At 42.5% G+C, this 27,978-nt stretch overlaps 1 protein-coding gene across 1 annotated transcript in view; it reads right to left on the minus strand.

Moving 5' to 3' along the window:
• Window positions 1-27,978, minus strand: part of NUP155 (nucleoporin 155) — a 46,372-nt gene that overhangs the window by 2,328 nt on the left and 16,066 nt on the right. Inside the window, exons 12-29 of the mRNA XM_018563326.1 lie at window positions 27,252-27,402; window positions 26,077-26,143; window positions 25,707-25,822; window positions 25,523-25,624; window positions 24,628-24,634; window positions 23,934-24,062; window positions 21,502-21,693; window positions 20,457-20,595; window positions 15,320-15,455; window positions 14,328-14,481; window positions 13,375-13,479; window positions 13,106-13,260; window positions 11,518-11,647; window positions 9,021-9,134; window positions 6,402-6,522; window positions 5,158-5,268; window positions 2,274-2,410; window positions 158-264 (exon numbers count right to left, since the gene is read on the minus strand). Coding sequence (XP_018418828.1) covers window positions 158-264; window positions 2,274-2,410; window positions 5,158-5,268; window positions 6,402-6,522; window positions 9,021-9,134; window positions 11,518-11,647; window positions 13,106-13,260; window positions 13,375-13,479; window positions 14,328-14,481; window positions 15,320-15,455; window positions 20,457-20,595; window positions 21,502-21,693; window positions 23,934-24,062; window positions 24,628-24,634; window positions 25,523-25,624; window positions 25,707-25,822; window positions 26,077-26,143; window positions 27,252-27,402 — 2,173 coding nt within the window. The remainder of the gene's footprint in view (window positions 1-157; window positions 265-2,273; window positions 2,411-5,157; window positions 5,269-6,401; window positions 6,523-9,020; window positions 9,135-11,517; window positions 11,648-13,105; window positions 13,261-13,374; window positions 13,480-14,327; window positions 14,482-15,319; window positions 15,456-20,456; window positions 20,596-21,501; window positions 21,694-23,933; window positions 24,063-24,627; window positions 24,635-25,522; window positions 25,625-25,706; window positions 25,823-26,076; window positions 26,144-27,251; window positions 27,403-27,978) is intronic.

Consider the following 27,978-nt stretch of genomic DNA (forward strand, 5'->3'; position numbering starts at 1 on the left):
TGTGTTTAGTCCACTTCTCCACCCTTGTGCACTATTATATCCATTCCAAAGCGTTAGGACCTCTTTGACCACTGACTATCATTAACACATACTAATATGGCTCCACTGTAGCCAAAATCTACGCCCACTGAATTGTCCAAGAAGATATTGTCCTCACCTTTCATAGCTTGGCACTTTGCTGGGGTCCTGTACATATCCAGACAGCAGGATGTGAATACAGTCTAAGAGGTGTAAGGGCTTCTTCATTCTATTCCAGAATGGGTCCTAAACAGAGCATGGAGGATTGTCAAAATACCACACATACAGAGATTGCAGCAGCACAGGATGCAATGCAAGGCAATATTTTGCTCCCCTGACCTTTTGCAAGCTTATAAATTCCACTATTTTCGGGCAATTGAACTAAAGGGGTTCCTTCATAATAATGCATCTAAACAAGCATGCGTTAACACATGGTAAAACATGTCAGATATCAAGAAGTGGCTTGTATAAGCTGTGAAAAGTCTTCAAAATTACAGAAGTTCCGCTGAAATTGATTACTAATAGCTATTCATGCTAAAACACATCGCTCTGATGTGAAAAGGCCGTGATCGGGGAGTGTTGTAGGCCTTTTTTTGGGGGGATGTATTCAAATGAATTTTTTTTCACCCAAAAAAGCTCAAGTAAATCACATCTGATCGTATGCAAACAAAATAAGTCACCTATCACATAAAACAAAACAAAATTATGGATTGGCAGAGTGACCTGCAGTGAAAACTACATTCATGCTTTTTTAACATTTGCTCAGTTTGACCCTCCCGAATTTGGTTTTATTTAGGGATGCACCAATATAGTTCCCGAAACTGGGCATTTTTATGAGTACTCGTGAAAATGCCCCGATACCAAGCGCCGATACTGGTGCTTTATATTTTGAAACTGGCGCTGTAAACAGGCACCACCGTTCACAGGAAGACAACCGATGTCCCCAGCAAGGTCTCGGCAGCCTTCCTGTGAATTGCGGTGCCTGTTTAGAGTGCCAGCCACAAAGCGTCTCCTTCCTGTGGATCCATGCCGCCCGCGAGACCGACCGGGACCCCTAGTGAGACCCCACACAGCCCATCATAGAGCCCGTACAGCCCTCCTGAGACCCCCCTGCTGGCACTCAGGAGCAGCACAGAGTATGTAAAAAAAAAAAAAAGAAGAAGAATTGGTATCAGCGAGTACTAGAGGAAAAATATCGGTACTCTTACTCGGTCTGGAAAAAATGTTATCGGTGCATCCCTAGTTTTGTAGATAAACCTTACCCACTTCCAGCTAATCGCTTCAGCACTTAAAAAAAAACAAAATAGGTCAAATACTCACCTTAATTTTGTAGTTATGTGACAAGTTAAATCCTGAGACTTCTCTCTTCTGGACTGCAGAGTGGGAGGGCCTGTCTTTGGGTGTCCACGTTGCTGCCTGATGACATGGACACTTCCCGCTGACTGTCCATTGGCGGTGTCATCACAGGTCTTAAAGTAATATTAAACTCTCTCTTTCTTCCCCCCCGATAATGAATCCAGATCAAATAGTGTATAAATTGCCTAGCAAAGTATTTCTTTAAATGTTTGGTCAAGAACTTTATCATCATGTTTTCAAACAGCTGGCTCCAACTCTCTCAGCTTGGCTTCCCTGAACATCCTGTTAAGTGCAAGATGACAAGGTATAGCAGTTTCCAGCAGCCATTTATCTACTAGCTTGGCGACTGGAAGAGGGAGAAGGAGGAGTGGGGAGTGACTTGCCTTGCTGTGTCTGGGTGTTTGTGGACACACACACAGCTTGCTAGCACTCACAAGGGTGGCTCCATAGGATCCTGAAAGGAAAAGGACCCACCCTAAAACAGGATATAAGGGCCAGTGCTAATTGTACAGGAAGCTAACATTTTTAAACATCAAGGAGTTGAATCCATTGTAAGCGATTTAAATCAACAAAGGAAATAGCTCAAAAACATTTTTACTTTAATATCACTTTAAAGAGATAAGACCTCATTGGCTGGATGGTAAAGTTATGAGGTGTGGCCACAAAAACGGTTAGCAGCAGGCCTGGAGTGCAGTGGTGAATCACCGGTCTTCACTCCTGGAAAATGCTGCTGAGGGTCAAGTGACAGTTGACTCATGCAAGCTAAGGGGGCTTAGGAAAGCATTTTTTATGGTGAGTGGTTGGATGAGATGGGGGCTTCCATTATTAGCCAAAGAACATCTTTAACACATTCAAAATTCTGTATAATAATGTCCCTTTCCATAAATAAAAACACTTACCCTTGCTTTAAACAGGTGGTCATAAACTTCTAGCAACCTGGGAATGGACACATCGATTTCTTGCATTGTTTTAGTTACATAGCCCACATCCCAGTTCAATGTGCACACTTGTTGTTCCAGATACTGAACCAAAAATTCTTCAAAAGGAAAACAAATGCAAATAAATTTTAAAATCAGCACAAAAACATAAAGAAAAACATTTTGTTTTCTCGAGTGCAGTGTCCAGCTTGAGTGTACTTTTTTTGTACACACATGTTAAAATGTACATTTAGGCCTGAAAAATATGTAAAAAAAAATCCCAAAACATTCTTTTTTTTAAGCAGGCACCTTAAAAATAAAATGGTGGCAGTTGCAATTTTATTATGTCACACATTAGCACTATGGCTTATCAAATCTATATTTTCAGTAAAAATACACCTAATACAGCAAATGGATGTGGAAGAAGGATGGGGGGGGCTTATTATACTGCCATTGCCAGGAGACTGGGACATAGGCAATTATGTGAAACCTGCCCCCTACAACCCTTCCTCTGCCCAGCATTCCTCAACACACAGGGCCACCAAAAGCAGAGGGGTTGGACTTGTTTTCCTCAAACTCCTAGAAAAAAGATTTACTGTAAAATCTTTTTCTTTCAAGTCCATTGAGGGACACAGGAATTTGGAAACAGTCAGAATGTCCAAAAGGAGTCCAACTAAGGGGACAGCAGCCACGGACAGGTGCAAGAATGGACTAGGGACGGTCAGTAACTCAGGACTACCTGAAGGGCCAATGCACAAATCCAAACCAGATGTGGTGAAGACCCTGCAAGAATGGGGAATCTGCAAACGACCAAGGGAAGGCCACAGACAATAAACCTGATGCTCCAGGCTAGGACGGAAGAGATGACAGTGAAGAGGAATGACTCCCCCCAAAGAACACCGTGTGTGCACCAGCGAAACCAAAATCTATAGATGGAGAGCTGAGTGATCACAAACTGCTGATCGCTCAGCTCAAGGCCTTCTCCATGCAAAGAGCGGTGGCCTTCAGTCACAGCTTCCCGAAGGGGACAGGGAAAGGGGCGGGCATAGGTGGCTCTGGCTCTAGAGTGGCAAAGCAATGTGTCAATCAGGCTTCCCAAATGCAGCGCGGCTCTACGCTGTCCACATATAGCGGGCAGTAGCCTACATCAGTAGATGTACTCCTGTGACCCAAAAGAGAATTGAAGCCAAAAAAAGATTTGGCTTTAGTTCTTTCAACTTCCCACAACCCCCTCCATAATATTACACATGGGGGAAGTTAGGTAGGATGTTTTAGCAAGTAAAAAAAAAATTAAAAAATGTAAGCAGCAATTTTTATTTTTTTGTTATGTTATGTAAATGGAAGACATCACACATATAAAAGGCGGTGCTATCCCAATGTGGCTGCAAAAGTGGAAACACACTTTAACCCTTTCGCTGCCAAGCCCTCCGGAACATTTTTCAAATCAGCTGGCCAAGCCATTTTTGAATTTTCTGCAATTTTTTCCTATTGGATAGAGTGATGTAGTGATGTAAATCGCAGCCTGTTCATTCATAACTGGGGACACATAGTACTATGTGTCCCCAGTTATTTACAAACCCCGGAGTGATCAGACGATCACTCCGGTGTTTGCTCTGCACAGAGGGATCGTTAAATATCATTGATATTTATGGGGGGGCGCCCGGTATTTTTAAAATTAGCGGTCATCAGCGGCTTGTGAGCCGCTGATGACAGCTATTAATTTAAAGGGGACAGTCTGCTGAACAGTTCTACTATAAGCTGATGGTCGCTAAAGCGACCATCAGCTTATAGTAGAACTGTAAATGCCAGGTCCGTACGACGTACTGAGCTGGCCAGCTGGAAGCACTTTTGTAGCTCCGTACGACGTACGTCCTTGGCAGCGAAAGGGTTAAGGTCACCACTGCTGTGATGTGTTTGAAAAAAAATGATCACCATCACATGTATAAATTAGACTATTGTTTCCATGAAGTCAGTCATTTAGTGTCTGGAATGAGCAGGTTGAAGGAAGAACCTCCAGGAGTTAATGTAAATTTGGGATTTGGAAGGACTCTCAATCACCTGCACAGCACATCCTCCCTGAGCTGGTAAATCTACAGCTAATGAATAGGAAACGCTACAAAATGAGCTCTCATGGGATGAAATCTTCGCTGTCATCTCCCTTGTGATTCCCATGGCAGGCTACTCAGTCACAGAACACTCTAGGTTTGGAAAGGAAATGTACGCTGATTTCAGCCGGCGTTTGTGGTTAAAAAACAAACAAACCCCAAAACAACCTAAAGTTGAACTCTAGCCACATGTTAAATTAAAATACATGCATGGGGTGCTGTTTTACCCAACAATGGATATGGATTTCTATGCATCCAGTCCTGCGATTACCACAGAACAGAGAGGCCGGCCATCTCTCTTTGCTACAGTTAAAAACATCTTTGTTACTCCCACCCCCAACCTGTGATTATCCTCTCTGCTCTATCCTCCTGTCGGCATATTCCTTTGTCAGAGCATGGGAATTGCAGCGCACCTGACTAAGGGTCGCCCATGTGTGTGTCGGCTTGAGCGAGCCACTGATTCAGACAGCTCTGTGTATAATGTAATCTTCAGGTTTCCAGCTTTTGTTTCAATAGAACAGTTAATTTTAAGCCTGGTAGACAAGTGAAAAGGAGCAAAGAGCAAGGCTTACTTGTTGGAAATAATGCATATGAATCATTCCTAAACAAAACTCCTAAAATTAGTAAACCGTTCCTTTTTCTAATATGCTATTTAAATGGTCAGTCCTGAACATAATGTCTAAAATCACAGTATACACTCCCTTTAACATTCAGAAGATCTGAAGTATGACTATCTATGCATCACAGATAACCGCTCTCACCTAGAGGGAAGTATCGGGGATTGCTGACGTAGATCCTGCCAAGTGCTGTTAACTTTAGGTTTAATGCTTGCATCCGATCAGCGGCTCCCATTGCAATGCTGTCACTTAATTCTGAAGGGGAGAAAAGACATCTTGTTAGGTGTGGTGCTAAACATCTTAAATCCATAACCTTTTCAGACCTATCCCATAAAAGTCTACAAAGTGAAGTGATAATGTGCAAAGTACAGCAGCCCCCCGCCGGCAACCTGACGACCCTTCTTTGCAGTCACTCAAGTTAAGGATTAATTACTATGAGCAACAGACCAGAGGAAAATGTAACCTCTCATATTGTATACAAGGCATGACTATGCTGCTTTCTAGGTGTGCAATCAATGAAGTATGATGCAGTGGAGGGAAGGGGGACAAAGGGTTTATTAAAGGAAATCTGTGCTAAAGTAAATATGCAGGCTGCCATTGTTGACCATTTCTAAAAACGCATGTCAGGCCAGCTGATCCAATGATTTTAACCCTCATCCAAAAAATAATCGCAGATTAAGGGGCCGGTTTAGAAAGCTGTGATATGGTCCTTAACACTGCCATAATGCTTAAAGAAGAACTCCAGGAAATGGGTTTTTATTAACCCTTGCAGTAGGGCTACCCCCACACTGCAATGGTTAAGTGCTTGTTTGTGTTTAGGTTCTATATATTAAAAAAAGTTATACTCACCTGAAGCTGAGCCGGCTTCTTAGACCAGTCCTTCCAATGTCTCTCCTCCTCCTCCGCAGCAGTCTAAGGTCCAATAAGCCATCAACATCTATACACAGTGTATAGACATGAGGATGCTGAGGAAGATTCCAATGCTGCAGAGAGCTCTGCGACAGCTGATCGGCTCGGAGCTTTGGGTTAGTATATATATATATCTTTGTTATTTTGGCACCTAGACACAGACAAGCACTTAACCCTTGCAGTGTGGGGGTATCACACCCCCACACTGCAAGGGAGAAAAGGCATCTCCCTTCTGATCTGAGGCTGGGAACAAGAATAGAGAGACCTGACACATTTACAGCATGCTTGTTTCAGGTCTGTAATACAGAAGTAATGAAGCCAGACAACTAGCAGTTTGAAATGGAGGCCAGCAATTTAGCACCTATTCTTCCCTAATGACAGATATAATAAAACATCTTCCATACACATGTAACTTCATAGTATTCAGACAACATTTAGATAGAAACTTAGACCTGTCCCACAGCTGAAAGCTTCCATACCTCTTTCTATGATTTCCTGCCACAAATTCTGCACCAGGATTGGGTCTGAATGGCCAGCACAGTGAATGATTGCCAGCTTACACTCTGATAGTTTGAATGGATCAGCAAATTCCCCGTATAACTGGAAAAGTAAACAGAGGAAAAAAATACAATTACATTTTTAGATTGAAAACGGTGTAAAATGGTATTACCCCAATGTTACTATTTAAAAGCATCGAAGAGGTTTTGACAATTCTGCCCTGTTCACTACAGTGGCGGGCATTCCTAAAAGCAGCGGTGAGCAACTCTGGCCCTCCAGCTGTTGTGGAACTACAAGTCCCATGAGGCATTGCAAGACTGACAGTTTACAGGCATGACTCCCAGAGGTAGAGGAATGTTGGGATTTCTAGTTAAAGCACAGCTGGCGGGTCAGAGGTGCCCACCCCTGCCTAAAGGGAACCTGTTAAAATAGAAATAGTGAAGCTGCCATTGCTGGCCTGATTCTGAAGGTAGCTATGGGGCTATCCTACTTAACCTAACATTCACCACTTAGTAAGACACTCATTTAGAGCAATCTTGCCAAGTACTGGGACATTTGACCACACACGTTCCAGGTTAAATGAAGAGGGCAAGGTTGCACTTCATAGATGACCTTTAACCCTTTTCGCTGCCAGGCCCCGAGTTCCACTTTTAACCTCGTCAGACCATATATGCAATTTTTCACCTTTTTTTTTGTCAACTGCAGCTTTCAGAGTTTGTAAAAGACCCCCCAAAACATATACTTTCTGAAAGCAGAAGATAGCTAGAAGAAAAAGATGGTGCTGCTAATTTTGTAGGTCCCAGGATAGCTGCACAAATGTTTAACAAATCAAAGTTTTTGATAAAAATACAATAAAATCATTAACCGCACACACGCAAGAAAAAAAACTATTTACAAGATACCTTTTCAATCTAAAGTATAAAACTGTATTGAGTTAATACATTCCAAATATTTGTACATTTTTAATTGCATCTTTTGGTGAAACGTTAAAACCGAATAAACTCAAAACTGTAAATAAGCAACTTGTGCAAAAAATCTGGCGGTCGGTCTCACACTTATGTGTTGTGGTAACGTCTGATCTGTAGTGCTGTCTGTGCGCGGTGTAGGTGTGTGTTGTGTTAAAATGATGCAGGCATTCATTTATTCGCAACACAATGTATTACAACGCACAGCAACGCACCACAATGCTTTGCAATGCACTGCCACACGCAGTTGAATAATTATTTCTAAAAAGTAAAAAAAAAAAAAATCAAGCTGTGTTCGAACTATGCAACATATGCATAATGTATACCACATTATGGTGCACAATGGTTTATGTGTGTGTGGCTTTTTCTTAGCTATTTACTTTTTTTTTTTTACATTATTGTCAGAGGCTTCGGAGAGAAATCAGGGGTCTAAACAAACAGAAAAATAATCTGCAATCTCCTTCTCTGCATCCCCAGCACTCAATGAACAGGAAGCACTCAGTACAGAGTCTTCTTGTTCAATCACAAACGAAGGAGAAAGTGTTTACTATGTCCCCAGTCATGAATGAATAGGAAGTGATGTGTAGCACTTCCAGTTCATTCATAACTTGGGACATAGTAAACACTTGTTATTTCCTCAGTTATGAACAAACACCAGAGTGATCAGTGCTAATCACTTCGTGTTTGTTGTAAAGGGAAGGATCAGCAAATATTTTACATATTTGCTGTTTCTCCACGTGACATCCTGAAGCTCTGTCCCCCACCCATCTGTCACTGATCCTCAGCTGCTCTCCTCCCGCAGCTCACTCCTTCCTGGTGGGCACAGACCACATGGTAAAATAATTCCTAGTCTTCTATGTTTCTGTTCCAGCTATGATCCCTGTGAGTTCAGCCTGGTGCCCTACAGCATTTGCAACAAAATTGTCTACTGCAGAGTTCTCTTCCGACTGTGCACACCGTGGCCCCATTTATTTCTATGGATGAGCCATGTGGCCTTCAGCCATCCAGCAGAGAATGGCTCATTAATAGGAACGAATAGGGCAACAGTGCAAGTGTGCAGTAGGAAGTGGAAAGGGCGGAACATTGCAAAGACTTTGCTGGGTAAAGCCACACAGGAAAACCACTAGAACGGTGAGGAAGGTAAGTATTCTACCAAACAGACTGCACTCAGGGAGTTAAGGGGATTATTTAAAGAACAATTGTACCATAAGTAGTTTTCCTTTAAGCTCCTCCTGGATCACCTTTCCATAATCACACAAGCTTGTCTTTCTTTCTATTCCCAAAGGATAAAACCATAAAATAAATGGGTTTCATATATTGCGCTAATAAGATTGAAAAGGCATAAAATAGTTCCATGAATGTTAGATACATGACACTGTTCCCACTGTATCGATCACATAAACCTGCAATTCTAAATGCAAAGCCAGTTCCAGGGGCATAAAGGAATACATTTGTTGAACTTTGGTCTTCTGTCTACTATCCTAACATAAGCGAGTCAGGATATGTTAACAAATTTGGTATTAAGTATACAATGCCACACGGCACAGTACATCAGTAGTCACTGTAGACCTATTCTGTTTCAAAAAGCCAATAACTTCACACTAAACTACACCCAGCTCATTTATGAAGACATACCTTTGTAACGTCCATTAGTCCAGAATCCAGCTGCGCCACGGCTTCTTGAACTGAGGGATGATCTGAATAGCGCCTGATTAATGTATCCTGGATCTGAAGTTGTATTCTAGAAACCTGAAATCAAGCAGATGGTCTGTAATACATTGCTAATATCTTAAAGTTATACAGAAACTCAAACAAATGAGCAGAAACACAGTTTAATGGCAGATAAAATTTTGGATGGATTAATATACGGAAAAGCATCTAGACCAGTGGCTCTCAACCTGTGTAACCTCAGGACCCACATTTGTCCTTGGTCATTAAGTCGCGACCCAAAAATAGTTTCACATTCGCAGTGATACCTAACCTTTATGGCACAATCGTCCTTTAAGTACACACGCATGCCCCATGTGCACGTGTTTATTTGCAGGCAGATGGTAGGGCGGCAGGGTTGGTTTTAATTTCTTTTTTTTAATTTTTATTATTTTTTTATCACTTTATAAATTCTCTCCATCCTGAATGAATTTGCCAGGGGACCCTGAAAACTACGGAGGGTGGTGGTGCAGGGGGGTGGTGATGGTACGCCACACAAGTAGGCTGCTACAAGTGATCTGGGCGACTATACTTATAGAAAATGAGCAGCAGAGCCCCTGCTAATGCTCCGCCCCCCCCTTTCCCAGCTTCTGCACTGACAGGGGAAGAGCTAGCAGCATGGACATTATGATCTGTTTTTATCTGTGCACCACACATTATTAACAAAACTGCAAACCTCTCCCAGCTTCCATGGTCTCTGGGAAGGCAACACTAACTATTAACACTGGTGTATCCCTACTAAAAAATATAATGCATTGCTGGGACTTGAAGTCCTACATAGATGGAGCTATTCTGCATTGCTACATAATCTTCATACAGCAATGCACAATACCACCAGCTATGCGGGACTACAAGTCCCAGCAATACATTATAATAAAAGTAAGGTATGCAGAATACCACCAGCATCCAAACCCCACCCTATAATGCATTGCTGGGACTTGTAGTCCTACATAGATGGTGCTATTCTGCATTGCTGTATAATCATCATATAGCAATGCAGATTACCACCAGCTATGCAGGACTACAAGTCCCAGCAAAACACACACACACTCTCTCTCTCTTCCCAGCGCCCCCTCCCACTCCAAACTTACCTTCCCTCTCCTTCAGGCACATGGCCCTCTTCCTCGTCTTGGCGACCAGGGGGCGGAGCTAAGAGACGTCCCTCTTAGCTCCGCCCCTAAGAGGCGGGACCAGCTCATTCTCCTCTCGATATTATTCCGCCTCTCCATATTATTCCGCCGCCCGAAAGTGAGGAAATAGTCCCCGATTTCCCCGGGTCAGTTCACGCGCAGGGGGGTGTATGAGAGGGAACAGTTTTCAATATATAGTTCCCACAGGCTGGCTCGCACAAATCACCCCTCTATGTCTCCCTCCTGAACATGGGCCGCTCTTTGCAGGAAGGACGCCGCGACCCACTGCAGAAGGTAACCGGTAACAAATTGTTGAGTGCGTTTGTCGTTTGTTTTGCTCCACTGCAGAAGGTGTCGCGACCCACTTTTGGGTCGCGACCCATGAGTTGAGAACCACTGATCTAGACCATAGTAATACCATTGTCCTTATACTGGATTCACACCAGTCTGATTCAGTGCATTAACACGCATCATTTTGCACACTTACATGTTGCGTATTTATTCAAATAAATGGGCTGCCAACACACCAGAATGGACAAAAAAAGTCAAGTAATGGCAATTCAGTGCACCACAATGCATGGTAGTGTTTTTCTCTATGTGTAGTGGTGTTCTGCAACACAGGTGAGTTGGTAAAGGTTTTCTGAGAATAAAAAGGTACTGCAAAGCACCCCAAGACTCATAACGCTAAATGCCATACAGTTGTAAAAACAGAGCTGGAGAAGAAGTTGAAAATACTAGCTAACAGTAAGCGAAGCAGCTCCACTAAATGCTGAGTAAAAGCTGCAAAGTCAAGTACAATTTAAAGAGTACAAAATAAATGTGTGATACTATAGTATAGTATTATCCCTGTGTAAATAACCAGTAAGGGCACATCTTGTATAAGGAGTATGATTCTTAAAACCACAGAAGGAGAGCAGTCTAATGGCAGCCATGTAAACAAAGGGAGAGGTCTCATTTACAATGAAAGGTGGGAAAAATAGAGTATGTGTAGTTTGAACACTAAACAAGTTGGGTGATCCAATGATGTGGTTAAAAGAGTTCTCTTTTTCAACCTGTTTCAGTGGCACAAAAAAATAGCCTGGACTCTTCTCTTTCAACTTGCAAACTCCCACTTTGCCTTGGCTTTTTCATTGTAGCTACTTTCTTCCTAGACGCCATGCATTCCGAAGTCCTTAGTTTAAATACTGTCCCTATGCCTGTGCCTTTTGATAACAGCAACAGCAGCTGTCTCTATGGTCTATATTGGCATAGAATAATAAATGTTCATATAAGCGAATCATCTATACAAACATTACCTCCATTTTCTCTTCCAACTCATGAAGGAACTCTCCATCAGCAGGCAAAGACGACATTCCAGTAGAGCTTTTGGCACTTAGGATGGCTCTAGACAGGTACTCAATCCTCTGCTTCAATGATATGTCTGTGCTGGGAGGAGACAAACATATAATCATGCTTTTACAGAAAGAAAAGCACTAAGTACAGGAGTGATATGTACAGTTTCACTATCAAATCATAGCTACTCTGTCTAAAGTATAAAAAAAGTTTTGGCTTTAGATACCCAAAAGACGTATACTTTACCCATTGACTTGTAGGCTGCTACCATGTACAACAAGGTACTTAAGTTGTAAACTAAACTGGAACCATTTTCCAGATGGACCTAATATGAAAGTTCCAGGCATTCATCATCATCATTACTTTCATGCCATCAGGTACATTGTCCTGACTAGTCTTCCAACTGCTTAGCTGGGCACTTTGCCAACATCCACCACAATATACCTGCATACACCTGCTGCTGTTTGCTACTTTTAAGACTGTACCCAGCATGCAAAGCCCGCTTTATCTTTTTGGCGTATGAAACAGAAGGCAGACTGTCATATAGGAGTCCAAGTGAAGGGAACAGGTCAGGTCTTAGATCTTCCCTATCAGTAAAATAAATATATTTTCTAAGTATTTCAAATACTGCAAATATAAATGCCTGAAAAATGTATCAATTTGTTAAACTTTCATGAGGTACAGCAGGACACCCAACATGTTTCAGGCAGTGAGAGACTGGGGGAAAAAAAATGTTTGAGCAACTTAAAAGAAGGAGGGGAGCTCAGGAAACGGAGACCTCTGTAAATTGACCCGCAAGCCTCATCACCATATAAAAAAAAGGATAATCTGTATAGTCAAATACAAATCAGCGCTGTATTCATTCATACATTGAATCTATTTGCAAGCAGTGTAAGCACCTAAATTTGGCATGGCATCATCCTCTTGCAATCCATGCACAGCAGAGCTCAGACAAAGTCAAGTCAGCTGTGAAGCAGTGCTTCACTGCTTCACAACTGACTTGGAGAGAGCATAGAGATGACCTCATCAGTCTGCTGTATCTCCTTTCATTATCCAGTCACAAACTGGCAAAGGGACAAGATGTATAATTGTAACTGAAAAGCAGCAGAGAAAAATCAGGTCCTTTCCCCTGCCGGACAGGGCTGCGCTGCTATGCACATTTTAGGACAGAGCTGTGCACATTTTAGGACTGAATGGACAGAAATACAAAACCTTTGACAGGTAAAGGAGCTCTAATAGAAGTATCTCATCTGTATATTTAGCTGCCAGGCAGGGGTTCAGCTTTAAAGTGAAACACTTATTTTTAGGATGTTGCGCTTAGTTAATTCCTACTTTGCATTTGCTGTTTCGCTTTACTTGTTCATGTTTTCCTCACTTAAAAATGTTAATAAAAAAACATTGAAACCGAAATTACACTTATTTTGACATAAACAAGTAACTAGAGGTACTTTTTTTTTCTCTTACAGAGTGTTTTCTGAACTGCTCTGCCAAAGAGCAGGTGAACAAGACAAATCAAGACAGGAGTTTGAACTTGGCTATATCTCTATCTACCTGGGCATGTCCGCCAGCTTGGCCACGACTTTTGCTGCGCTGCTGAAATTGCGATTTTTCTCATAGTATCTCCATTGAAGATCCATATAACGCACTTTGTTTTGATCGAGCTTGGCCATGCGCACAAGATAAGGCTCCAAAAACGGAGAGTTCAGCTGCAGAACACATAATCAGGAAAGTGCATGTTAATTACACAAATGGAGATGAACAAAGAAATGACGACAAAATGAGTGCAGGAAGAAGGCTGGTCAGGCAGAAGCAACACTCACCTCAAGCAGCTTGTCTGTGAGATCTGCCTGTATCAGCCAATTAAATAGGGCAATGTTGAAGAGTTCATCTGTGGAGCGCTGAGCCAATTTCAACATCTGTTCAAACTAAAATGAAAAAAGGTTATACAGCTTGTGATTTTACAACACTTGATACAAAATACTTGGATACTGACAATACTGAACCTGTGGTTAAATAAAAAAGCCCAAAAGCTTGAGCAGATAATTGTTAGAGCTTGTCCAGACCATACCTCCATTATGCTGCACTTGGCTATTTTGTTGAGTGAACTACAAAAGCACCTCAATAGGACATAAGAATATGATTTTTGGGCTGTTTTGCACTGTACATAGCTGCTCTGGCAGCCAAGAGTCGCTAGCTCACAGTGAATCTGCAGATTTGGGGGAATGATGCAACAACGATGAGTCAGAAGGACAGATGCAAGGGATATTTCTGGATCCCTGTTTGGCACACATTCCAATAATCATCTTTCTTAAACAGGAGACAAAAATAAAATGTCCGACCTCCCTAAGACAACAGGCAAAACCAAGCTCTTGCTTCCTATGCAGAGCCCACAAGTGGAGCAGCTTACCCTTCTGCTTTTGAGTTATGTCAATCTTTCCAGGGGCAGGGCGTATACCCCAAAGATCTGGGTATCCAAGGATGTCGGATGTCACCCACAGAATCAACAATTGTGGATTGAACTTGCAGAGGGTGACAAATCATCTAATATTATTGGGAACCTTAAGCTATTGTATTCTTGTAAATATATTGGTGTAAGAGGATTTCCAGTTTGAGTACAAATAGCCCAACAGCTTTTGCCTCTCTAGAAAAACAGAATAGAAAAGATTTTCATCTGCAGTCTTAACTCTTGGTGAAATCTCCAGCAAGTGTGTGCCTGATAAACAGGCCTATGTACAATACTCCAGTGAGAGTGAACAATACAAGAATGTCTCACATGAAGTCCAGCCTCCTCGTTACTGAGCATGTTCGGATCTGAAGACAGCATGGGAGGACCTGGCTTTTTGGGTACACTAGGAGATTGGGGTGCCGCTTTGCTCTGGATCACCAGTTCTTGAAGGGTGTCTGTAATACACTTGTAGCTGTTTAATCTATGAGAAACACAAAAGCAATTAGTTTAATATGCCCCAGTCATGAAAGTAAATCGAAGACTATACAATAAATTTAACTTAAAGGCCAACAATCGAACAATAAGAGACGGCAGTTACATCTGGACACCCATTAAAAATATCTTATTGTTGGATAATTAGTTGGCCACACAGTGAAGATCTTAGGAACAGAAAGGAAGGTAAGTAAGAGGGTGGAAAGTTTACTTAAGGGACAACTTAAAAAGGAGAATTATGAGGCCCGTGATTTTCACTCAGCCTCATAATCTGAGCCGACCTGTGACAATGAAACTGCCACAGGTCGGCTCAGTAGAGCGGGAAGTGAGCAAACACATAGCGTTGCTCACTTCTCGATCTATCCCTGCAGAGAGCCGTGACTATCACTCACGGCTCCCTGCAGGGATTCCCCCCCTCCCCTGTCCGATCCTCAAGTGCTGACTGGCGGAACGGACTGGGGCGGGCACAGCTGGACAGGCAGAGCCAGCTGTCAATCCCGCAGCTGGGTGGATCCAGACAGTATTGTCGGGATCCTTCCCGGCTGCGGCGTCTCAGTATACCGCGAGCTGTAGCTCGCGGTATACTGAGCTTTGGGTCACGGGAGAACGCTAGTTTGTGTTCTCCCGTGACCCTTTGGAGAACTGTGCGGAAAAGCCCTGACCCCATAGTTCTCCTTTAACCAAAAGCAAAGTTGTCTTTCAAAGAAACAGAGGGAATGTGGTAGTCCTGTTGACTGGTTACCATAGATGTCATCACTCCATTAGGCATACTAGATAAGTGTACGTTCCGCTTTAAACAATTCCCAGCTATCTGACACAATACACACCTTTCCTGATAGGCTTGTAATCCAGCTGCATCCTCTTCTGGCTCTCCATTCTTGTGGAAGTGCAGTCCAAGACCCTGGGGATCTTTCTTATCAGAAGCAGTAAGACAGAGCTCCACAACACCCTCATAGAAACGCACTGCGATAAAAAAATAAATGATTAAGCCTGCTTTCCCTCTATTAATGACAGTAAAGATACCAAAAAGATATATACCAGCAATATTAACTACTTCACGTCTCACAACTGTACACCTGTTATACTCGTGAGCATGTTTACATTTCTGCTATGGGCCTGAACTAATGAAAGCTATATAGAAGTATACAGCACAAATTCAGAGACGATTTGAGGATCTACAGCCGAGTGATACACAAATAAGATACATTTTTGTTAATAGTTAAAGGTATTTGAATGCATGTTTAAGGTTTAACTCCTAAGTTTAGTGTCACTTTAAATATAGCTGACCTAAGTTAATGAAAGCTGCATAGAAATATCTCTTTCCCCAATACAAAAATTGTTAGATCAGTTATGGAAGAGAAGTATTCCCTATAAAACAGTTTATTAACTGCAATACATGATATGTGGTATATGAAGTGGGTGCTCCCCGAGTTCCTTGCAATATATGAGCTGTACTATTTGCCCGTTGAGAGAAAGGACTGGGGAGCATAATTATGATGGCGGTAAAGCAAATGCTATTCGGCCATCCAATATATTCAAGCAATTCTTAGAGCACAAGAGACATGTGATATCCTTTTTAATGAGGTGAAGAAAGAAAGAAAGAAAATAAAAAAAAGGTTTCTTTTGCTGGCAAGGAGTGGTTGTTTTTTGCAATATACTCCAGGAGGTGGAAGTATTTTGGAGGCATAGGCTGAGATCTAGAATCCTGGTTGGACTCAATCGCTTCTGATCTGTGAATTTGTTTCATAAATTAATTTGAAATATGATTTTAATCAGAATTTTGTATTCTTTTCTCTCTCTCAACATGTTGTGACTAAAGCTTTTGAGATATACATAATCTATTTTGTAACTTTCCACCTGTACTAGGCGCTTCTCAAGTTATGCTCCTCTTCTTTTCAAACAGAAGAATATACACACAAAGACTATTGTATGTGAGCCGTTTGTGGATTTACATATAAAGCACTGGAACTTGGAGCGGTGTGCAGGCCTTTTTTTGCAATACATTTGGTGAACAAAGATGGAGCGTTCTGCCAGGGACAGGATCCAATCTACCTCTTTTGCTGAGGCAAGACTTCCAGCTCCTCCTTGATGATGTCTGACTGAATTTGAATTGGATGACCCTCCCAGCCAGGTAGTCCAGCATTTCAGGGACATCTGAATTGCGTGAAGCTCCAGAATGTTGATCAAGAGGCGAGATTCCCCAGACACCCAAGTCACCTAACACAGAGAGGGTACCCAGGACTCCTCCCCAATCCAACAGGCTGGCATGTGTAGTGTGTAGTGAGAATCTCCCAAAAAATAGGATTTTGGTACTCACCGTAAAATCCTTTTCTCTCCGTTCATTGAAGGACACAGGGAACAGATCGGAGATCATGTACTGTAGGGTAATATCGCCACCTGCAGGAGAAGGACGCTAGGCACAAAAAAACTAAAGACCAATTACAGCCTAGGGGCGGCCCCTGCCGGTGGCCAAACCCCCCACCTACTGAGAAGTCTCCAGTTTAGTAACAAGCAGTAAAGGAGTACACACCCACATAGAGGGGCGGGCCCTGTGTCCTTCAATGAACGGAGAGAAAAGGATTTTACGGTGAGTACCAAAATCCTATTTTCTCTCCCGTTCATTGAAGGACACAAAGAACAGATCGGAGATCATGTACTGTAGGGACGTCACAGAGCAGTACCAAAAAAGAGGGGTGGGCCAACAGAAACAACAAACCCAACTAAACAAAAAAATTCCCTCAAACGGCCGCCTGCAACACTTTGCGCCCCAAACCAGCATCCGCAGATGCCAAAACATCCACCTTATAAAACTTGGCAAAGGTGTGAACAGAAGACCAAGTCGCGGCCTTACAAACCTGAGAAACGGAGGCACCATGACGAAAAGCCCAAGATGCCCCAACAGCCCTTGTAGAATGGGCCGTAACAGAAAAAGGAGGCTCACGCCCCTTAATAGCATACGCCTGAGAGACTGTGTCGCGAATCCATCGAGAGATGGTGGCCGACGAGGCAGCCCGGCCCTTCCGAGGGCCATCTGCAACGACAAACAGGGAATCCGATTCCCGAAACGCAGCCGTAGCACTCAGGTAAACCCGGATGGCGCGGACCACGTCCAGACAGTGCAGTGCCCTCTCCTTCCTGTGGACAGGCTTCGGACACAAGGAAGGTAGGACAATGTCCTCATTGAGATGGAAAGCCGAAACTACCTTTGGCAAGAAAGACGGCCGAGGCCGCAGAACAACCTTGTCCCGATGCAGGACCAGCAACGGGGACGAGCAAGAGAAAGCCGCCAATTCCGAAACCCTGCGGATCGAGGTGATCGCCACCAAAAATGCCACCTTTTGGAGAGAGAGTCAGAATCGGAATGTCCCGCAGAGGCTCAAAGGATAGTAGTACGCGCCACCGCCTCCGCCTTCCTATCCGAGGGATCCCGAAAGGAAGGCGAATCCTCCACCGGGATGACCGTAGCCTTGTTCAGGCGAGAAACCGGCGGATCCACCGCGGGGGGAGTAGACCACTTAGACAGGAAGGACTCCTCAAAAGGATAACGAACCGAGAAGCGTTTGGGAATTGCAAACGACTTGCTCGGGACTCCGATCTGTTCCCTGTGTCCTTCAATGAACGGGAGAGAAAAGCAGGTAGGAAAGAATGACTCCAGGGCTAGATTCCTGGGTCACTAGGCAAGGTTCAACAAGGTCATTGGCACCAGTTAAATTGCTCTCTCCGGAGACTAGACAGACTTCTCCAATGACAAGAGAATGTAGTGTTGTAGAGTTCTGGAATAAACTGAGGAAACGGGCCTGCTGGGGCTACCGTAAAACCCAGGACTCCCATGCCACGCGAATAGTCTGATGACTCATGGACCAAAGAGTCTAAGACTGGAGAATTTAAAGATTCTTCTGAGGAAGAAAAACTCTGGGCCGAGTTGTGTCTAGGACTAGACCCAGATACTCCAAGTGATGAGTAGGTTCCAGTACTGATTTATGAAGCTGAATCTGTTGGAACCTAGGTAATGTCTGGACAGTCAAGAAAATGTCTGCCAGGGCTTGTGCTGACTGTACGTGGTCATTGTCTAAGTTTCCCACAATGGGGATAATACTAGTCCTGGGGTCAGCACCTTGGTAAACAGCCAAGTGGCAGAAGAAAAGTCGAATGGCAGGGCTATTTGAAACCGCATGGGAGCAAGGTAAAGGAAACAGTGGTGGCCTGAAAATATGGGGATATGTAGGCATGTGTTCTTGATGTCCACAGAGGCCAGGAAGATGTCCTAGTGACGGAAGGCTGTAACAGACCTGGTGGATTCCATAAAAATTCTGAGCTGGAATAAAGACCTTCATCACTTTGGAGATCCAAGATGAGGGAGATACCCCCCATTGGCTTGAGAAGTGTAATCAGGTCATATTAAACCCCTGAAACAATTCTGCCACAAAAACCAGAGTTAAGACACTCTCAACCAGGAGATCCACTAGGGCTACCTGAGGATTTGCTAATCCATCCAGTGACAGGAAGGCTGGAAGTGATGAACAGGGGAGGGGGCTTGTAACTAATGAAATTGAAACTACCTCCTGCAATCAAGTTTTGAGATGAAAGCTTTTCTAGTGTCCAGAAAGGCTAACAGATGTCCCCCTGCTTAAAAAAGTGGGGGTGCACCTTCAGGCTGAAGAATATCTATACGAGGGCTTGGCAGACTTGGAGTTCCTGGACTTGCATAGGGCCTGAGAGGCAGGTCCTGGGTTTGGGCTTTTTTCTTAAAGCTAACCTTCATTGTTTTATTTTTATTTGTTTATGGGGCCCAGCATTACTTATTCCCTCCTTCTCTAGTGGCATCTAAAGCGCTTGCCCCACCCCCGTGTACAGGTGTCTCCATCAGCTAGGCCGCTGCTGTGGAGGCACCTGTCCATGCACAATCATGGCCATGCCCACACCTAGCTGTGTGCATCCATAGACACACACACACACATTGTGCAGTCAGCCACGCCCCCACTCTTGTAGTCACAGTTTGACTGATGGCAGAAGGAGCCTATGTCTCCTCTGCCCTCAGTACACTCCCCCACAACCAGGAAGTTCGGGAATCCAGAGTAACTTCCTGGTCGCAGCAGGGGATACAAGCGGCCACAGGTAAGTGTGGGAGGGACTGGGTTAGGCAAAAGGTACTGTTTATTTTTGCCTTAATGCAGAAAATGCATTAAGGTAAAAAACACTAAGCCTTTAAATGCTGTTTTAACCTCCAGTGGGGAATGAGCCTTTGCAGGCTGGGTCTTATGCTTTTTTTGAAAGAAGCACATGGATGCTTTTGCTTTCCTTCTTGCTGGTATTAGGAAGGTTTATCCTGGGCTGGCAAACCATTTTTATTTTTCTGTTTACCAGTGTCCAATCCTCCTGGAAGTGGGAGTATAACCCACAATTCCTGTGGACAAGAAAGTTTCTTTTAAAATCATGGCTGTGAGGGTTCCGTAATAATGGCATCATAGGCAGCACCACCAGTGTCAGACTGCAACATCACTCAGCTCCAGGTGATGGAGGACAGCTACATTACCAGCTGCGCCCAACTCAGGTTTCCCAGCCAATATCTACACTGGACCTGCGAGTTGGGATTGGGGTCGGAAGCAGTGCACTGTGCCTCACCATATGGCCAGTATTTGTAGAAGTGGTGTTGAGAGAATGAGAATTGAGGTGTTATAGTATGTGTGTGATAGTTGGGACAACTTCACCCGCTTCTCTCACCATGCCCGAGTAATGAACCATACCTTGCAGTGGTGCCCTAGCGTGACAGTGGCTTCACATGTATTCGCAAATATATGCACAACACAAAACTCTCTGAAAAAATTTACATGTAAACAGTGTTTGGCAGAATTCTTCAAGAAAAACTCACCAAATATTATTTTCATTCAGCAGGTCTGTGCAAACAAATGCAGTTTACTTTAAATACCAAATGGTGAATGTTTGTATGTTAAACAAAAACTATACCTTGCCTATACTGGGTGCACACATTCACCAAGTCAACCTGCTGACTGATCTTCTGGTACTCCCGTAATGACTCTCGCAGCATCCGCTCTTTGTCATATTTGCTTTGTGCCTGGCGGGACCTTTGCAAAAGCTCATTTGCCTGATGTGTAAAACAAAGGTCATTTGATTAAGATAATATGCAAATCACAGCTCCATATAGGAAGTTAAAGGCTAAATAAAACTTTTACTAAGATATAGGCAACGTGGTTGACTGAATGTGCATGGTTGAAGTACATGCATGAACTGAAACACTAATTGTCAATGTACATGAGGGCAGTATGTGCCCATTATATATGCAGTATGTGCTTTCCAGCTTAGCATTGCTAAATAGTGACATTGTATACTGCTTTTTTCCATCAAAGATGCTGAATGTATAATTATATTTAGTCAGCCTGTAGAGGAAGTCTATTCAAATTGGTTACAAAAGAAAAATAAGAAAAATAAAACTAGATGCCAAGTTAGTTAAAGCCGAAGGTAGCTGAAAAATGAAAACAATTGTGAAGCAGAGGATTTCTATTATAGAAGAGACCGTCCATGTCTATTCTGCAATAAAATAAAAACGTACCTGCCTGTTCACAATCTTTAAAACATATACTAAGCTGCCTATGCACAGCTTAATGTACATTCTTGGCATACCACCATGCCAGAATAAATGAGCTTATTCCGACCTGGCCAAAGTAAAATGACCGAAGAACCTGAATCCAGAAAGACTGGGTGAAGATGTTGGCGCGCGGAGGGAAGTTTCCCTCTGCTTTAAATGCTACAGCAACTCAGATTGAGTGCCGACTAAAAAGAGTCATTGAGGCTGATTTACTAAAGAAGCTGTGAACCTTCACTCCAATTGTAGTGGTGTTCACTTTGAATACCCAATCATGCAGATTAAACAAATATGCTTTTTACATGACTGCATAATTGAAGTGAATCTTCTTTCAAGTTACTGAATGAAAATTCCATTCTATTAGTAAATCATTCTGATTGTGTCCTTTTTAATTCAGTGGTCTTGTACCTTGGAGCATATGGCATCATCGGGGCTGTACAGCAGTGGGCACACGTCTTGCAGGTGAGAGCTGATTCCATCTACAGCTGCATTGTCCCGGATGTAACAATTGATCAGTGATGCAACAAGAGCGCCTATTAACTCCTTGTCTCTGATCACAAGTTCTTTAAAGGTGGTGATCTTCAGCTGCTCCTGTAGCTCCTAGAAATGTGAAGGGAAGGATTGTTAACATAACAAGTAGATACATAGGGTTTCGTGAAACCAAAAGTATTAAAAGGATCCACTAAGGCCTCATGCACATGGGCAAAAAAACAAAAAAAACTCTTGGGAGGCCTTTTTTTGCCTCTGAATGCAGCCATTTCAGCCAATATGCACACTGTGGCATTTTGAAAATGTAATTTAGATCAAATGTTCATTTAGGCCTGGTTCACACCTGAACGTTTTGTAGCGCGTTCAACACTCGACGAACGCTCTACAAAATGCTCAAACATCTAAATCCCATTGTATTCAATGGGTCTGGTTCACACCTTGCCGTATTTCCGCCCGTCCGAACGCGATACAAAACGGCCTACGCCCAAAGAAGTACATGTACTTCTTTGGGGCGTTTTGGTCTCGCGTTTCCATTGGGATACAGCCAAGTAGCCCTCGGAAACGCGTGTTTGTCGCGCGTTTACCGCGAATCGCTGTAAAAACGCGAACCGCGTGACAAATGCGCATATTCAATACGCCTAGGTGTGAACCCAGCCTCAGGAAGGATCTGACCGGCATAAATTTACATTCTAGCCACTCGAAAATTTCAATTTTCAAGTGGCTAGAATAACAGAATGCATTTATGTGCATATGCCTCTAAATAAATACATGAACCATATTTGCCGGCGTATAAGGCGACTGGGTGTATAAGACGACCCCCTAATTTTCCACTTAAAACATAGGTTTTGGGCTATACTCGTCATATAAGACTACCCCACGTCCGAGGCAACACCATGTAAAAACATTATGGATGGATGTGCGGTAATACTGTATGTACGGTAGCTTCAGCTACATACAGTATACCGTGCTGAGCAGACCACGGCGAGCAATGTATTCTATGAATGAATACAAAGTCTGCTTGGATTGGCAGAGGTTGTGTATATCGCTCGCCGTGATTGGCTCAGCGCGGTATACTGTATGTAGCCGAAGCTACCGTACATACAGTATTACCGCACATCCAGCGGGCTGACAGATTAGGGATGTTCGTTTTGGGCCAGCTTGGCCCACACGAACTAAAGGTATGCATTGTATACCCCGCGTATAAGACGACCCCCGATTTTCGAGGGATGTTTTTAAGTGTAAAAAGTAGTCTTATACGCCAGCAAATACAGTAATTATGCTTACAAAACGCACATTTTTCTGCAAGCTTCTGGCAGAAAGACCCAGCTTAGATGGGAGTATTTCAATACAACATTGTGCATGAGCCCTAAGGCCCCTCCAGAACATTGTGATATGCTGTGTTACTGCAGGCATGGTAAGGGAAGTTCCATTCAGGCAGGCTATTCATTTTGAATTGGCTACTAACATACCTCAAACCAGACCTGGCACTTTTTAGGCAACACAGAGCACCACAAAACACAATAATGTGCTACTGTGAGCAACAATGCAGGCCTGCTGCTTTTTTTGCCACTGCAAAGCATTTAGGCCTGGTTAACACTGAGCGTTTTGTAGCGCTTTTTTCTGCCCTAAAAATGCTCTAAAAATATGCCCCCCCCCCAACACAACTTATTTCACATCTGAGCGTTTTGTCACAATAAGCAAAACACCTGTCACTGGACAAAGTACATGATCTTTCATTTGGCATATTACAACTAGTTTTGGCCCCGTAGACTCAATAGGAACCGCTTGAAAACGCAGGTTTGCTATGTGTTTGCACGCATTTTACACACGTTTGCTCATAAACATCAATGAGCTACAATTTAACAAAAATGCACGACTTGATATATGCGCATAAAACGCGCAGAAGAACGTGCATCAAAAACGTGAGTACAAACGTGCAAAAACGCTATTGCCTAGGCATGAACCCTGCCTACGGCATACCAGGTGTGGTACCATGCCTACCTATAATGCGTGTGCTGCCGCAATGCAAAGGTGTCAAGCCTGCCAAAAGGCATATCTAATCCCAAAAACATATGAAATATTTTGCAGCATAGCAGTTCTGTGATGTAATGGTCGCATTTGTTTTCTTTTAAGGAGTTTTTCCTCTATTTTCATTTGATTAATTTAGCCAGTAAAACAGTTCATGTGCTCGGGTGACGATGCTCACTTACAAAGCTGTCATTTGGAGGAGCAGTCTTGTCACCCTAGGCTGCTCTTCTGATTTGGACTATAAAAACACCCCCGTCTCCTGATCTCAGTTACACAAGAGAAAAGGAACATATCCCACTTGTAAATATGACATGAAGACTAACCTTCTGTAGCTCTGCTGCTATATAGCTGAACTGGTGCTCGCAGAGCAGTTTCCAAAGTGCTAAGGCTTGACATGTCTTCCTGACCAACAGGTGGATCCCTTGGAGAGAGATCTTTTCTGCAAGCTGGGCCTCGCCTGAAAAACAAACAAACATGTGGTTAGTTCATGTTAGTAATGGACCCAGAGCAACCAAATCCCAGGCAGCTTCAACCATGACCATTTATAAAGTTCTTGGCTATGATCGGCCTGCTCTCACTATGCTACATCAGATAAAGATTAATGATTGCATTCAGATGTTTTCAGTAAAGAACATTGTCAATGCTATAGCAAACAGACATTAGACAAATGTATGCTTCTAGTTTTAGAGAAGGCCCTTTACCGGTTGAGCATGGCTGAACCTCTGCGCACAAAACCAGTTCCATAAAGACATAGTATGATGAACTTGGTGTGAAGGAACTCAAGTGACCTGCATGAGCATTTGACCTCAACCATCTTCGGGATGAATTGCAATGCTGATTATAAGCCAGGGTTTTCATGAAACATCAGTGCCTGAGCACATAAATGTTTTTTGGATGAATGAGAATAAATTTTAGGACTAGGGGGGCTGCGGGGATGATAAACATTGCCATATTAATAAGAACTCAGACGTTGAGGTCAGGATTTAACAAGTGCTATTGAAAAATAATAATAAAACATTCAGTGAAGGGGTGTGTCTCAAAATATTCAATGTGAATCAGTTGTGTGAACAAATAAAGTTCATAAAACATCAAAACAGACAATGTATAAATTTATCTAATAAAATGTGATAGACAATGTGATAGACTGTGAATATATGTATCATGTGTAAGTGATTCTTGTTAATAAATAATGAATGGACAAACAATGTGTACCATTTGAATAAAATAAAAAAATATTAAAATAAAATAAAACAAAATTAAACTTTTTTCAATGTATGTGTGAATAGTCCAAATCTTTTGTAGTTTTTTTAAAGTCTTTAGAAATCCATAAATGTAAGACACTTCGACAGTGAAAATTCAGTGCAATAATGTGTCCAACGAAAATCCAAAAAAAGAAGAAAAAATGAAGACAAAAATAAAGAACAAAGTGTAGAAAAACCTGTAGAAAAAAAATACATATTTTATTATTTGTATTACTTCCATTAGCGCAAGTTCTTTGCAATTATTATTGCCATATTAATGCCCGTAGTTTTAGAATAGGATGTCCAATGAACTTCTAAGTATATGATGGTCAGTTGTGCGCAAACAATCTTTGGCCTTATAGTGTATACAGCAAGTATTTCACCCAGTGACCCACCCCCCCTCCCCAAAAAAACAAATCTCTTTCAAGACAAATCTGCTTAGTTTGGAGAAATATATACACAGTCTGCTGACTATACAGTGTGGTACTATTTATTCCACACCTATCTCCTGTCAGTATGATGTCTGTTAGCACAATAGCACTGCAGAAGAGCCTGATTAACCCCTAGTGCTGCCCTGCCACTCACATTCTGCAGTACAGGGAAATCCACTCCTTTAAAAATGGTTGACTAAACAGCATTTAACCTTTTTTGAACAGTATCATTACTTACCATGGTATTTCCTTTGCAGCTCCTGCTGGACTTGCTGAGAGCTCCCGATATCATGACGTCCAAGGCCGACTAACCTGTTCTGGAAGTTGACTGGAGTGCCAAAGCTTTGAACAAAAGTGGAATGTTTGGTTTCTTACAACTTTTCTAACGTTGCTAATACAAACATTTATACCTCTTGCATCTTACCTTGGGTTGCCTAGGGAGCCTGCAGCAAATTGTGAGTTTCTATCCAGGAAGTCCAACAGACCTTTAAGTTCCAGAAGAACAGATTCTAGAACTTGTGGAGAGATGCTGGTATCTATCTGCAGGACAGAAAACATTACAGATACGTCTTTAATTGATGGACAATTATTAGAATCCTGAGAACACTGGGGGCTCTGTAATATTGCCAGATAAGCAGGAGCGGGTACACAGTCACAGGATTTAACGTACATCTCTGTGACATGAGAAGATGGTGTTGGGCCATAGTTCAGTTTATCAGAATCTGTGCCAACTGTACAATTTAAAGTGACAATTCAAATATGAAATCAGAAATATAACCACTCTACAAACCTACCGCTATTAGGTCTCTGTTGCCAACCTTGAAGGTTTTCTCAACAGCCACACTTCCATCCCAGATGTTACTGTAAATGAGAAAATCAGAGCACGTAAGTACATAGCCGTTACTGAAAGTGGACTGTTAAAAATGACTCTGCAATACAGTGTGTCTTAAGAACCCTTGGTCCAGGGATTCAGCAATTGAATGTGGCCTACTTCAGACTTCATGTACTGCATGTGAGCTAATAGTGCCTTTCTTGCTGAATGCGGACTCAAGTAACTTCTATAATTTAAGCTGAACCACGGGCAAATTGCTAAAAACAGAGGTATACATATGAGAAGGCTGTTTTACCCGAAAAAGGATTTGCATTCCTCTCCTTAATTCTTAAGACTTACACAAATCTGCCAGCACAGCCTAGTCAGGCAGGGAAGGAGATCGGATAACCCCAGCCTGTGAATGGACAGTGAGCGGAGAAGCAGCAGACTGATGAAGTCCTCTCTGTGCTCTCACTTAGTATCCGTTTCACGTTTGTTATCAGATGAGCACTGCAGTACAACTGACTAGCTCCTTGCTTTAGAAATGAATTCAGCAGAACTTATGTAGCCCCCTGCAGAGTTATCGCACCATGCTGGCCTCTGATTTTTTTTTTTTCAGTTTGACATGCCTACACCATCATCCAGCACAGCGTCCTCCATACCTTAATGTGTAGCAGATAAGTGCATGATCCAGAAAAAAAGCATGCAAAGTCATATGGTCTGCCTAGCAGCAAGCCCTTTTTCATGGCATGCTTTCTCTGTAATGCTGCTTGTCTGTAGTGTTAAATCTATGATGCTGAATGTCCAGACAACGGTCTCCCTGGCTGATGGCATTATACATAAGACAACTATAACTACTTTCAACTTACTTACAACTAAATTTGGATTGCAAAATCAAATACAAGCACCATAGCCAGTTAGCAGCAACTGTTTTAACAAAAATTTGGCGACAGGCTAGAGTGAACCATTTGGCTATTTCAGGGACACAACATTGGTTGAAACTGTCTGAAAATTAACATGTATTTTATTTTTGCACAGATTATAAAAACAAAAAAAAATCTTCTGGGTGGAATAAAAATTCTACATCAATATGTTCATGTAAAATTGCAACTCATTAATATAATTGAGTAGGTGAATGTTATTTTAAGAAAAACTCACTTCATAATGCGAGAGAAGTAGATGCAAATTCCATTGTGCTTCCCAGAAGAGATGACCTCCGTGCCCATTATACCCGCCAGAGAAGCTGCAGACTGCTGTGTAGGCGTTCCTATTGGATACATCGGAGTAGATACTGCAGGTGGATAGACACCTAAGAGACAATAACTGGAGTCAGTACAATGCAAGATGCAATTTCAGTTTTATAGTGTCACTACCTCACTATTCATTCTACGATTATGAGATTCCTACCCATAACTCAACAGGCCTAATGCAACCTTTAATGCATTCTGGAATTATTTTATGTATTATCACCAGTGCCACCCTAAGGTCGACAGAACACGAAAACCTCCATTGTGGGCAGTGCAGAACGAGTAACTACAGCACTTGACAAAAGTTTCCAAAAATAAAAAGGAAACTAATGCCTCAGGTCCCCAAAATTCCTCCTGTTATAGAAATAACACTTTTAGATAGATGAGCCTTTTTTTTTTATTTGGTCAAATTTGTAAGTCATTTCCACATTTTTTTTTACATATAAAAACAGTAAAACAAGCAACAAACACCCAACCAGCACCCCTACATCCTGTTGAGCAATAGACAGGGTTTGCCTGGTTTACAAGAACCCCCGACTTCAGCAACACTGAAACCAGCACATCCTGCCAGAATATAGCCAGTCAGGCAGCATTTAAAGCTGAACTATCTGGCTGTATAATTATTTGATGTTTGCCTA

This window comes from Nanorana parkeri, unplaced genomic scaffold (genome assembly GCF_000935625.1).
Source record: "Nanorana parkeri isolate BGI_ZX_2015 unplaced genomic scaffold, ASM93562v1 scaffold654, whole genome shotgun sequence".
NCBI classification, from domain to species: Eukaryota; Metazoa; Chordata; class Amphibia; order Anura; family Dicroglossidae; genus Nanorana; species Nanorana parkeri.